Raw genomic sequence first — 14,041 nt, 5'->3', positions numbered from 1 at the left:
TTATAATTCTTATGTCTGTGATGAGCACAAAAAAACTAAAATTTTTGAAATGTCAAATTACTCTCAATGAACAACCTCATATAAATGTTTCTCTCTGGCTTTTTTTTTTTTGTTAATTTTTTAATTTCATTTTTATTTTGTTGTTGTTACTCTGTACTTGTTGATACAGTTTTATGTAAGTTTTGGCAAGAATAATAATAAAAAAAAACCTACAAGAAGTAAATCATACATGGCATAACTGGACCTGAGTGTGGTCAGTGATCAAACCAATCAGCCAATTAAAGGTTATGGTCAATATTCAAAGTGACCAATCAAAGGAGCAGAGACATCAGCTACAGTCCCCGCCTCCAATGTGTCAAAAGTCTACTTGAGCGAGCGAGTGTTAAGCAGTTGCAACGGTGTAGAGAGGGTTGGGTGAGTGCTCGTCAGAGCTCCGAGCTAGCGGGACCGCGTTTGTGCACACGAAGCAGAAATGCTCCTTTGCAAGGATGATTTTCCGTGTGGGTTTTGACCCTAATTAAACACCATGTACCAGCTTATTAAAAGCATGTGTATACACGCACAGTGGCCATTAATTGATGAATTGTGTTTAGAAATGAGTGCAGAAACAAGTTCTGATAGATCTGATTTTGACGTCCTGTCATGGGCTGCCATACCTTCCAGGGTGTATTTTGGCCAGTGTTCCCAGGATGGGCTCCAAATCCACCACGACCCTAACCAGGATAAGGCATAATGAATGAGCATATATTAGGGCTGCACAATTAATCAAATATTGATCGTGATTACGATTTTGACTGACCACAATTACACCATTAAACACCATTAAATTAAAGTGCTTTGCATCTGGCGGATAAATAAACTCACCCAATCACATCCTATATGAGATTATTCAGCAATATACGCAGAGCAGTTCAAGAACTGGCTCCAACCCAGAACCATGACAGTGGAAAATGTCTAATAGTGTAGCTTTAAATATATTTAAGAGGAGCAGACTTCAAAGACTGAACGTTGAGGTTTATTGTATTTGTTTACGAGGTGGAACAGGTTAATGGTGGTTTTTTGTATACAGCCTGTAAAATTAACTGAAAATATTACATTTAGTTTATCAGAAGGTAAATGAATGTGTCATGGTTCACACTATGTTCCTAAATTCTGTCGTAATTGACAAGCTCAAGTTTTCTCATGCCTACTTGTGTGTTATATTGTGGCACATTAACGTTACTATCTCTTTAAAAAAAAAAAAACCCAAAAAAACTGTGCTCCTAAATTTTTTAAAAAGAAATTGTTACCGTAGAGCCCTGAAACTGGTTATGCTGTGCACAATTCCCCCTAAAAAACGTGGATGAAGATTCATCCACAGAGTAAATCTGTATTATGGAAAATGTTTTTAAATCAAGTTTGGAAAAGTTGTTGGAAGCTTGGTGATTGGCGACCGTGGTGTAGTTCGTTTATAGCATACGGTTAGCTGTTTATTTCTGGCCATTGTATTTAGGCTTCAAACTTCATAAAAGTTGTGTTCATTTGTGAAAATTATCTTGATGGACAAAACGTGTTGGTATTGTGAACTTTTGTTGATCACAGATCTTATTTTTTGCAATAATCCAAAAGCCTATGGGAAAATCCTACTGAGTTTTTGTTGAGGGAACCAGTGTGGTGATAACTTCCGGGTTTCGGTCCAAAATGACGTCATCCCTGCACCACACTATTGGTTGATTTGGCTGCGTCTCTCCACCTGTAAACACCATTAATGCCTTTTCTGCATAGGCCTGAATTGTTTTCATTTTATTGCATATTTTCATTTGGTTGATGGTATTTTTATTTATCCTATATTTTGGGTAAAATTTTATTTACATTTTGCTTCTACTAGATTATGCACTTTAAGGACCAGTCTAATTTGATGCAAAAATTTGTACATTAGCAGGAATGTAGCACAACATGGAGGTGAAAGCATCTTAAATGTGAAAGTGCAATAAAAATGTGGTCCCTAAAATCAATGAATAATCATGATCTCAATATTGATCAAAATAATCGTGATTATCATTTTGGCCATAATCGTGCAGCCCTAGCATATATACATGTACCTCTTACACTGAATCACAGAAAGTTATGCTCTTGGATGGAGTTGGAAAAGAAAACAAGACGTGTTTGTTTTTTGAGTAAATCCCGTCAATACTTCTGTGTCAAGTTCCATAAACAGACCGTGAGCTCCTCTGTGATGCCCCACCCTGCAAGTGCTCCATTTGTTCCTAAGCGACTGCGGGTGGCTGGGCCAATGGCTTATGATAAGTCAGAGATCAGCTCACTACAGCAGAGTGAGGGCTTGCTGGAGAAAATAGTCAAACAAGCCAAACACATTTTCCTCAGGAGCAGGTAATGCAGGCACATGAACTATAAGAACATACACACTGTGTACATTTGTAGGAGCTGATGTAACATAGTCCTTCTCTTTCAGGACCGCGCGAACCATTGACAGCTTGGCAAGTCGTATTGAGGATCCTCAGATTCAGGCACACTGGTCCAATATTAATGATGTTTACGAGTCCAGCGTCAAAGTGCTCATCACGTCACAAGGCTATGAGCAAATCTGCAAGTAAGAGTAGATACTGATTCCTGAACAAGACTCAACTTCTAGCCAGATTGCATATAGGTATTTCTAGAATTTATTGCTATATTGATGTTAGTGATTGGTTAATAAAATGAGTATAAATTAAGCTGAGACAGAATATCACTCTTGATTATATCCTAATACAGAATACTGATGAGACAAATTTGCTGCTCATATAGTGTATCATGATCTTTCCTTTTAATATTCCTGAGCTCTAGCTAAACTTGCACACTAGGCAGCAGCACCAGATGTAGTAACTTGCTTAATATTCCATAATATTAAGCTAATTAGAAGGAATCACTATGGCACATGTCAAATCCAACCCACAGCCTGTTTCACTGTTTTCCTATTTCTTCATCATCTTCTTCGACAATTAAATATGTTTGCAAAGCCAACATACTGTTTCCTATTTAAACGTATTCTATTTGAACATATATTGTCAAGCCAACATACTGTTCTGTTTTAGAAGCTTATGATGTTGGCTTGACAAATGTTCAAGATTTCAAACTCCAACTGTCAAAACTCAAACACCTGCATGCACATGGCCTGAAGCCCTTCTTCTCAGTCTGTCCAATGTACCTGTAACAGAGACTCACTTCATATATCTCTTCATCAATGTCACACACTCTCTATATCCACCTCTCTATCAATCTTCCTGTAGCGCGCACACACACTCTCACACTTTGCATTAGGAATGGCTTAATACCACAATTTTGGCTTGTGAATAAACGTCTAAATTAAATTAGTTAAATGATTGACTCACCTGTCGATCTCTGAACTCTTTGAAGAAGTCAGGATGAGTAAGCGACAAATGCTTAGTAAGATTTTATGTATTGCCTCTTGTGGCAACACATGATTTAAAGCAGCATTTGCAGATTGATGCTTTAAGGTCTGTTGCTTCACCTTTTTCATCACTTTTGTAGGCAAAGTAATGCAATATTTCACTCCTACTGCTCTCTTTATTTATTAGTTTAGTTTAGGCGTGTAGAATGAGTTTTATCTGTTTGATGCATCATGTTCCTCAGTCACATTTGCCGTTTTTTTTCGTCAAATACCGAATTGAGCAAAATTATGATATTGTACCATTTGAAATATAATATATACTGGTACTTTTCCAGTATACAGCGCATCCCTACTCTTCACATTTCTTACTATCAATCTAACTGTATCACACTCACTCTTTTCAAACACTGCAACTCTATCTATATGTATCTGCATGTCTGCCCATTTATTTTTCTACCATTCTCTCCATCTATCTATTTATTTATAACACTCTATCTATCTATCTATATATCTATCTATCTGTCTGTCTAATCTGTCAATGTACCTGTAACAGAGACTCTCACTTCATCTATTTCTCTACCTATCTATCTATAAAGTAAGTGGAGTCACAAAAGTACCACAACATAGAAATGTGACATATCAGCTCGATGAGGAGAATTGCGTTGTGGGTATTCTAGTGACGTCACGTGACAAACTCAGCTATCATATCTGTTTATCTATGTTCTATCCATCTATTTGTCTCTCTTTTTCTCTCATAAAACTGCATATTACTGTCAGACTTCAAACTGATAACTGTTTTAAACTTTCAGAATGGCTTTGTCACGTCAACGTGACAAACTTTACCTATCTAGTTATGTTGGCTTGACAAGGCCAACATCCTGTTCTGCTTCATTAGCTGATTATTATTATGTTGGCTTGACGATATGCTGTTTTTGTAATGAACTTGCGCTGGCTGGAAGGTTGGAATCCATGTGCAGAAGTTTATTAATTCCAAAACAACATACAGAGGGATGGTCAAAAAACAGGCAAAGGTCAAATAGCCAAAAATACAGTCCGAACAGGCAGCCAAGACAAAAACAGTAATCCAATAAACGTGAAGTCAAGAAACAAGCAAATGGTCATAACATGAGACGTAACGATAGGGAAATGCTCGGTAAGGCAGGTACACTGATAATAGACCCTTTTCACATGATGTCACGCAACTTCCGTTCTGACTCAAAGCAGTGTATGGTTACTTCTGCCAGCATAGTGGAACACTATGGAGTTTACTCGGTCCCTTCTACATCTGCCAGAAATGCATCTAGATGATGTACACCGACTTGCAGACAAATTTTCACTTATGACACGTTCTAAACTTAATAAAGGATGCAAATTCTTCATTGAGCAGTACCTGTTTGATTATGAAGGTAAGCACTTTTGTATTGCCCAGTTAACATTACTGGAGGGGTTAGAATAACAGTAGTTGTTACCTTTCTCTTCAGCAAATAGAAAGTCTTTAAGTCCTTATTCTTGATTAATTTACTGTAATACAGACCGCAAACTCTTGTTGTAATTGTGTTTCCATATTACTGATGTTGGCTATAGATTGTGTATTGTTAGATAAAAGTCAGTAACGTATTACCTTAGCTTGGCTTAGGATCATGGTGGGTTTAAAGCAAAAAATAAATGAATGAATTAAATAAATAATAATGAAACTCACTTTTTGTTGCAATTAGGCAAAATCCCAGTGTAGCTCCTATCTTGGGTCAAGTGTTCGGCTTGTCGCTGCTTCAGGGCCCGGGAACGAGCAGCACCAAGCCAGGCACTTCACCCAGGAAACACAGAGGCCATAGCCCAAGAGCTGCGGTCCAGCTCCTGGTCACCATTGAAAATATAGTGAATGACACCCTGTGACACCCTATAAGCTAAGCGGCGCTTGTGCTTTTTCTGCAGGTAGATCACTGAGCACACCCCACAACCCTTCTCCTTCATCTCATAGGATATGATGCATATATACACTGGTGAATTTTATATAAGGTTGCTCTCCCTCCAGAATGTTTAATTTTAGCAGCAAGAAAACTGTTTTGTTGTCAGAAGTGGAATGTGCCACCCATGGTACTATGGCAACATAAGGTAAAATGGAAGTACTAATACACTGCTTTGTGGAAAGGCTGAAGTTTTCTGACATCATTTAATGGCTCTTTATGGCTAGCAGACAGGATGTGACTGTAGAAGGAAGTGGAGTATGATCATTATTCAGGTGAGGGCTACCTCTGGTGGTTGAAGGATGCAGGGTAGTTTTGCTTCATAAACCTATTATTATGTTGGCTTGACACATCCAATATACTGTTTTGCTTTATAAGATTACTACTACTACTAATAATAATAATAGTATTTTATTAGTTCAGACTGATCATGTGCTTTTGTTTTTTGTAAATGATCGGACTTATTGGCTATCTATCTATCTCTCTGTCTACATCTATCTATCTACAGTTTTCTACAATTTTCCAGTAATATTGGCACCCTTGGTAAATATGAGCAAAGAAGGCCTTGAAAAATTCTTTGTTTAGCTTTTTGATCTTTTGTTTAAAAAAAATCACAAAAATACTCTGCTCTCATGGATATCAAACAATTGCAAACATAACACAGGTTTATCCCCCCCAAAATATCTTAATTATGTTAAATAATGCACCCTCCTCTCTCACTCTGTCAATGTACCTGTAATAGACTCACTTCATCTCTCTTGCTCTCTCTCTTGCTCCAAGTTTTGGCACCCTGTCCATCAATCCAACACAAAGATAGAACCCTGTCTATCCAGCTCTTACTGTATTGGCACCCTATCTGTCCAACTATCCAATTCTAGATGAATTGGCTGCAGATTTCAAACTTGCTTTCTCAAGCCAACATCAAAGTTTGATGTCATGATGAACGGTTAGAGCTAGACTAGTTATTATTATTCTGGTTATTAATAACTAGTTGTTTGTTATTATTCTTATTCTGAGACCCAAAAATTTTTATTGCTACTCCTCCCTGAGCTTTCAAGCTACATGCACCAAGCTCGGCAAAGACCTTCAGCATGTTCTATCTCGAGTTGCTATGACTTTTTTATAAGTGAGTGGAATTCCTGTTATGGAAGCTTAAAATGGACAAAATTCCCCCTGACTTGCATAAAAAAATTTCTGACAGTTATAACTCCTTTAGTTTTTAAATTATTTCCACCAAACTCAGCACTGTCCTTCAGACTGTTCAGACAGCTGGTCTGGCAGGCTGGTCATTCTCTATTTTAACTAACTGATTGGACTTACGGTTTTCCTGTAGTGGACAATCAAATATCCAAAAACTCCCATTCACTTACACTTACATTGTTCAGAGCCTGGCTCCAGCTGTCAAAACTCTCACACACCTGCGTGCACACGGCCTGATGCCCTTCTCTCTCTCTCTCTCTCACTCTGTCAGTGTACCTGTAACAGAGACTTTCACTTCATCTAGCTCTCTCTCTCTCTATCTATTCAACTGTAAAGTATTTGCATCTATCCAACTCTACAAGTATTGGCACCATATCTATATATTGCTATAAATATTGGCACCCTATCACTTGGTGTCTGTCTTAAAACTACGCATTACCTTCAGATGTCAAACTGATAATTATTTTAAACTTTCAGACTGGCTTTGTCAAGTCAACATCAAAGTTTGTCCTCAAACTTTACCTAACTTGTTTGGCCTTTAACTTGGAAAAAAAGAATACTGAAACACCTCTTAGTACACTACTGCCTGTCCTTTTCACACGTCTCTGTCAGATCTATCCAGCTACAGTTGAACATTGGAGTGGAGCAGATCAGAGTTGTGCACAGAGATGGTCGTGTCATCACACTTTCCCACCAAGAGCAAGAGCTGCAAGACTTTCTATTGTCACAGGTAAAATATGCAAACTCACAGGAGCTCATTATTTTCATTCATTTCATTAGTTATCTTTGATTCCAGGAATTCAAACACATGCATAATGACTGCATGAAATTTATATAAATCATAATAGGCTGACACTTCCTTAAGGGCCCCATAGAGTTGCTTTTTAATTTCTGTCAAAAGTAAATATTTTTGCAAGCAAAATTGTACTTTTCAGCCACATTTAAAAAAAAAAAAAAAAAATCTCAAAAATGAAGTAAAATATGTGTAGTGTGTTCCCTTTTTTGCCATTTTGTGGATGAGTATGTACCAAATTGTATTAGGTATTATGATGTGTGTAATTTATTATGTATTCAGTGTATTGACTGTATTCAGGGACCTTTTCCAATGGCTGCACTAATAATTAAAAATTGTATTTTTTTATTAATGCAACACTGAAACATAAATATTATTAATCTCTCAAATGTCTGCAGTTCTACCATCTGAAAGCCACTAACCTGAGCACATATACGGTATCTCACAAAAGTTAGTACACCCCTCACCTTTTTGTAAATATTTGATTATATCTTTTCATGTGACAACACTGAAGAAATGACACTGTGCTACAATGTAAAGTAGTGAGTGTACGCCTTGTATAACAGTGTAAATTTACTGTCCCCTCAAAATAACTCAACACACAGCCATTGATGTCTAAACCGCTGACAACAAAAGTGAGTACACCCCTAAGTGAAAATGTCCAAAGGGTTAATGGCTGTGTGTTGAGTTATTTTGAGGGGACAGCAAATTTACACTGTTAGACAAGCTGTACACTCACTACTTTACATTGTAGCAAAGTGTCATTTCTTCAGTGTTGTCACATGAAAAGATATAATCAAATATTTACAAAAATGTGAGGGGTGTACTCACTTTTGTGAGATACTGTATTGGCAGAACTGGTGTGCCTTTTTTTTTTTTTTTTTTTTTTTTTTTTAAGTATAAAACATTTCTAAGCTGTTTGTACAGTCATACAATCAAATTCAGTAATGAATCATTTTTTCAGGTTATTGAAATAAGTCAGAAGCACATATGCAGACTTACTCAGTTATTTTCCGCTCTCCAATGGTTGAAAATGCAATGCAACAGTGTAGTCAGCTTTTTGACATTCTGGGATGCATTATAGCTTACCCAGATTTTGAGGCAGTGTGCCTTAAGCTTTGGTTGTTTAAAAACCTCCCATAATATTTACTGGACAGATTATAGGCCTTTGCTGTAGAGGAATGACGCTTCATGAATAAATATTGTCTTAAAATTCACAAAATTAAGAAAATGGGTAATTAGCAATTTATGATTGTATGAAAATAATGAGTGTGTGTTAAACAAAATGTAGTCTTATATGATAAATAATTAATCCATCCATCTATCTTCTGTACGTCCATTACCCTTACTGAGTCACGGGGAACCTGGAGGGGCCCCCCCCCCTTTTTTTTTTTTGCATGTATCTCAACCTGAAGTAAGCATTTTGAATTCTGGTCATCCCCAAAAGTGAAAAGGGGGAAAACTACATTTTAAGATTCTGCCTAAGGTGCAGAAGAGTCATGGACTTTTCAGAATCAGAATGAGCTTTATTGCCAGGTGTGCTCACACTCAAGGAATTTGACTTGGTACGTGAAGCTTCCAGTGCGTACACAAATATGACAGCAAGACACATAATAGTAAGGAATAAAATAAAGAAGACATGATAATGAGTGAATGAGACACAGTGTAAAGTGCTATATAAGTGCAGACCATTTACCACTAGGAGGCTCCTTGGAGGCAATTAAAAATTCATGAGGGAGATGGCCTGTGGGAAAAAGCTGCTCTTGTGTGTGGATGTTCTGGTGCTCAGTGCCCTGTAGTGCCGGCCAGAGGGCAGCAGTTCAAAGAGGTTGTGGCCAGGGTGAGTGGGGTTGGAGATGATTTTTCCTGTCTGTTTCCTCATTCTGAAGGGAGGGGAGAGGAGCACCAATAATCCTCTCAGCAGTCCAGACGGTCGTTGTAGTCGTCTTGTGTCTGATCTGGTAGCTGAACCAAACCAGACAATTATTGAAGTGCACAGAACAGACTCAATGTATGCTGAGTAGAACTGGGTCAGCAGCTCCTGTGGCAGGTTGAACTTCCTCAGTTGGAGAAGGAAATACAGCCTCTGCTTGGCCTTTTTCACAATGGAGTCTATAAGGGTGTCCCACTTCAGATCCTGTGAGACGGTAGAGCCCAGGAACCTGAAGGACTCCACGGTGGCCACAGTGCTGTCCAGGATGGTGAGGAGGGGAGTTCTGGGGAGTTCTTCCTGAAATCCATGATAATCTTCACTGTTTTGAGAGTGTTCAGCTCCACGTTGATTTGACTGCACCAGACAGCCAACTGTTCAACCGCCTTTCTGTATGCAGATTCCTCACCATCCTGGATGAGGCCAGTTACTGTGGTGTCATCTGCAAACTTCAGGAGGGGTTTGTAGAGGTGTAGTCATTCGTGTAGGGGGAGAAGAGCAGTGGGGAGAGCGCCAGTGCTGATTGTGCAGGTGCTGGTTGTGAATTTTCCCAGCTTCACTAGCTTCTGTCTGCCTGTCAGAAAGTTGGTGATTCACTGACAGATGGTGGTTGGCACAGAGAGCTGGATTAATTTACACAGGAGGAGATCTGGGATGATGTTATTCAAAGCCGAACTGAAGTCCACAAATAGAATCCTTGAAAAACGCCTGTCTCTCAAATGATTTCATGACCACAGACGTCAAAGCAACAGTTCTTTAATCATTTAGTCCTGTGATCGTGGATTTCTTTGAGACAGGGATGATTGTGGAGCGTTTGAAGCAGGAAGGGACTCTACACTGTTCCAGTGATCTGTTGAAGATCTGATGTGAAGATGGGTGATAGCTGTTCTGTACAGACTTTCAAATAGGCGGGTGAGACACTGTCGGCCTGGAGCTTTCCTGAACTTCTGTTTCTGGAAGAGCCAGCACACATCCTCTTCACAGATCCTAAGTTTAGTTTGAGTAGCTAGAGGGGGAGACCGGGGATAGCAGGAGGTGTTAACACTTGTGTGATGAGAAGGTCAGCGTGGGTGTGGGGTGTAAGACTGCCCTTTCCAAATCTGCATTAGAAATTATTCAGGTAGTCAGCCAATTACTGATTTCCAGCAGATAGACAGTATTGTGTCTTGTAGGTGGTGATGTCTTTTAGGCCTTTCCACACTGATGCAGGGTCGTTGGCTGTTTATACAACTTTTCAGTTTAGCTTCTCTTTGCCACTCTTAAGGCCTGTTCACACGTAACAGCGTTTTTTGTTTTTTTTGCGTTCACACCCGCACGTTAAACGTGGGCGACGTGGTGAATGAAAGTGCACATTCACTCCCTGACAGTAAATGGTACTTATTGAAAAGCATAAATACCCCGGTACACAAGGTGGTGCTGCACAACTTTCCGTTTCTGACACCTGCTTATCACTGAGAAGAAGAAGAGAGCCAGTATTTACGTCTTTGCAAAAAGCCGTTCACGCACTTTTTGCGAACTGGCTAACTGAAATTAATATCTATAAGCACCAGCACTAATTACAGCAATTGATATGTAATATTTTTGATCTAACATGTTCTACATGTTCTATCGAAATGTAAGATATTTGGTGATTTGGCCACTGCAACAAATACTTATTTAAAGCTAAATCCTTAAAGTTCTAATTTTAAACAATATACTCTTTAAATAAGTAATAATTTGAATTAATTAAAAGTCACAGCAATAGCATTCACATACTTATGGGAAGACCCCTGCTTTTTTTATTGTGTGGTGTTGGGTATAAGCAACTATTGTTCTGCCCAAAAATGTTAATGTTCCTGCAAATTGATGAAGTGTTGACTATGAATAGCCTTTTTTGTGGTCAATATGATAAAACGACGATGCAATAATGGGGCACTTAGCTTTTTGAATAAAAAGTCAAGAATTCTTTATATGCATATATACGGCAGGTGCAAAATAAATACAATGGACTATCAATCAGTGGATTATCATTTGCATGTTTGCAGGGAAGAGACAAAGAAATGCTATTTAGTGTAGAAAGTGTAGTCTAGGGTAGAATCACTTAGAATACATGCTTGCATTTCAGTGTTGTCAAAAAAATAGCCACATCATAAATGAGTCATAAAGTTATCATCTGCTACTCATTCATTAAAGTTGCATGCAATTTTATATATGTGTGTGTGTGTATATGTGTGTGTGTGATATATATATATATATATATATATATATATATATATATATATATATATATATATATATATATATATATATATATATATATATATATAAAATATTCCTTGCCACAACTCCCATCAACATTATTATAGTCGCTATGCATTTCTCACAAAGCTCTCAGCATTCAGTAGCTCAACATTCATCTTGCTTGCATTTTCTCCTTTGGCTTCTTTTTCGTCGTCTTTTTCATTGTCTTCTTCGTCAGCAAGACAGTTTTGTACTTGAAAAATGTTTTGGTGAAATATATTTATTGTTTCTTAAAATTGAGTGTCACAGTATGTCATAGAAAAACCCAAAGCTGCCTAAAAGTAGTTTTTATGTAGTCTTTTTTGTTGTTGGGAGAATTTTTTACTGGCACTGCCTATACATTCTCTGGGGGGCAGTGAAGGAAAAAAAGTTATAGCTATACATAAGTGCCTGGCAATAAATTGACTGCTGTTAAAATTAGATGTATAATATTAATTCTAATATTTAAAAATTGTTAACTGTGTAAGAAGACGGAATAATACTTTTCAGGATCTGAAAATCCAGAATTAGATTTATTTGGCTTTGTATCTGGGTTTGTTACAGATGTCTCAGCACCAGGTACATGCAGTACAGCAGCTGGCGAAGGTAATGGGCTGGCACGTGCTAAGCTTCAGTAATCATGTAGGACTTGGTGCCATTGAGAGCATTGGCAATGCCTCTGCCATTACAGTAGCATCACCAAATGGAGCTTATGCCATTTCAGGTATATGCACACACAGCAACATACATGGAAATATACTCATTGTTTTCCTGTTTGCAACCAAATATGTGTATTCTTCTTTGTGTGCGCATAGTGCAAAGAGGGAACATAGACTCCAATTAAACAGTGTTTTAAATATCTCATATTAGACAGTTCTCAGAATGTATTACATCACAGTGCAGTGCATTTTGTCCCGGCATTTGCTGTCTTGTAAGGATCACATAATATTGAGGGTCACAATATTGGTGTTACTTACATAGTTATGACTTTATTTTACCTCCAAATGTTTTTACTTTCAGGATTCTCCTCTTTCATGGAATTTTAGTGCAAGAAATCTTAGTGCTAGGTCATCAAACAAACAATTTAAAATCATTTACAGATTATAATTGGTAATAATATCCAATATCTTTAAAGGCTTGTTCAGTACTTTCTGATCTGATTATTGGTTGAGACCAAGCCATATTAACATGCAGTGCCCTTCGAAAGTATGGAATGGCAAGGCCAATTCTTTTGTTTTTGCTATATGCTGAAGACAAAAGATGAATATGAGACAAATCAGAATTTCAGCTTTTATTTCTTGGTATTTACACCTAGATGTGTTAAACAACCTAGAACAGGGCACCTTTTAGCTCTGAATGTCTACTCTTAGTTTGAGCCATGAGGTTTGCCTGTGAAGACTGTATTTGTTGTTAAAAAGGATAAACCAACATGGAGACCAGAGAGCTGTATAAGGGAGAAAAACATGCCATTTTGAAGATAGAAAAGAAGGGGAAATTGATCAGAGTCATTGCACAAGCATTGGGCATAGCCAATACGACTTGAAAGAAACCACTGGTGTACTAACAACTAGACATCAAACAGGTTGGCAAAGGAAAACAAACAGCAGTTGAAGACAGAAACCTTGTGAGAGCTATGAATAAAAACCTCAAAACAGTCACAATAGTCTGGTTAATCACCAGACCTTAAGACAGTTGCATGGATTTCATTTCCTGAAGAGGAGACTGAGACTCCCCCCTATACCCCCCCCCCCCCCCAAACACTGGTGATGCCAGTGGATTGCTAGCTTCATGCAGTTCGGGATATGCAACAAATAAGTGTTATTTACTTTAAGACTATCTGTTCCAATACTTTTGTTCACCTAAAATTGGGTGGTATTCCACCAAAGGTAGGCACGTTCTAAGATGTAAATATCAGGAAATAAAATTCTGATTGTTCGTCTCGTATTCATCATCTTTTTTTTAAATCTCAAACCAAAATGTCTTCAGTGTATAGCAAAAGCGAAAGAATTGGCCTTTCTAATACTTTCAGCGGGGACTGTATGTCAGAAAGACTTTTGCTAGCACTACATAAAAATATTATCACATGCATACTCGCTAGTCACTGTTGCAGATCTTGTTTGGATTTATTCCATATATACAGTGGGTAATAAGTATTGAATGCATCAACATTTTTTTTCAGTAAATATATTTCCAATGAGGGTATTAACATGAAATTTTCACCAGACATCAGTATTAACTCAAGAAATCTGGAAATATAGAGAATTCACAACATTCATGTCCATAAATAAAGTGGAATGATGTAGGAAAATGTTATAATTGCTTGTTTATTTAATTAAAATATCCAAATTGGGCCCGAAGTGTCAATATTTTGTGTGGCCACCATTATTTTCCAGCACTGCCTTAACCCTCTTGGGCACGGAGTTCACCAGAGCTTCACAGGTTGCCACTGGAGTCCTCTTCTACTCCTCCATGACGACATCACGGAGCTGGTGGATGTTAGAGACCTT

General features: G+C 37.9%; 1 protein-coding gene across 4 annotated transcripts in view; it reads left to right on the top strand.

Moving 5' to 3' along the window:
- med17 (mediator complex subunit 17) overlaps window positions 1-14,041 on the top strand; it is a 32,070-nt gene that overhangs the window by 15,893 nt on the left and 2,136 nt on the right. For all 4 annotated transcript variants that reach the window (XM_053651071.1, XM_053651072.1, XM_053651073.1 and 1 more), the window contains 4 exons: window positions 2,186-2,370; window positions 2,453-2,590; window positions 7,165-7,282; window positions 12,099-12,258. In XM_053651071.1, coding sequence (XP_053507046.1) covers window positions 2,186-2,370; window positions 2,453-2,590; window positions 7,165-7,282; window positions 12,099-12,258 — 601 coding nt within the window. The remainder of the gene's footprint in view (window positions 1-2,185; window positions 2,371-2,452; window positions 2,591-7,164; window positions 7,283-12,098; window positions 12,259-14,041) is intronic.

Source organism: Ictalurus furcatus, chromosome 20 (assembly GCF_023375685.1).
Source record: "Ictalurus furcatus strain D&B chromosome 20, Billie_1.0, whole genome shotgun sequence".
NCBI classification, from domain to species: domain Eukaryota; kingdom Metazoa; phylum Chordata; class Actinopteri; order Siluriformes; family Ictaluridae; genus Ictalurus; species Ictalurus furcatus.
This window is presented reverse-complemented; position numbering and strand designations above follow the sequence as displayed.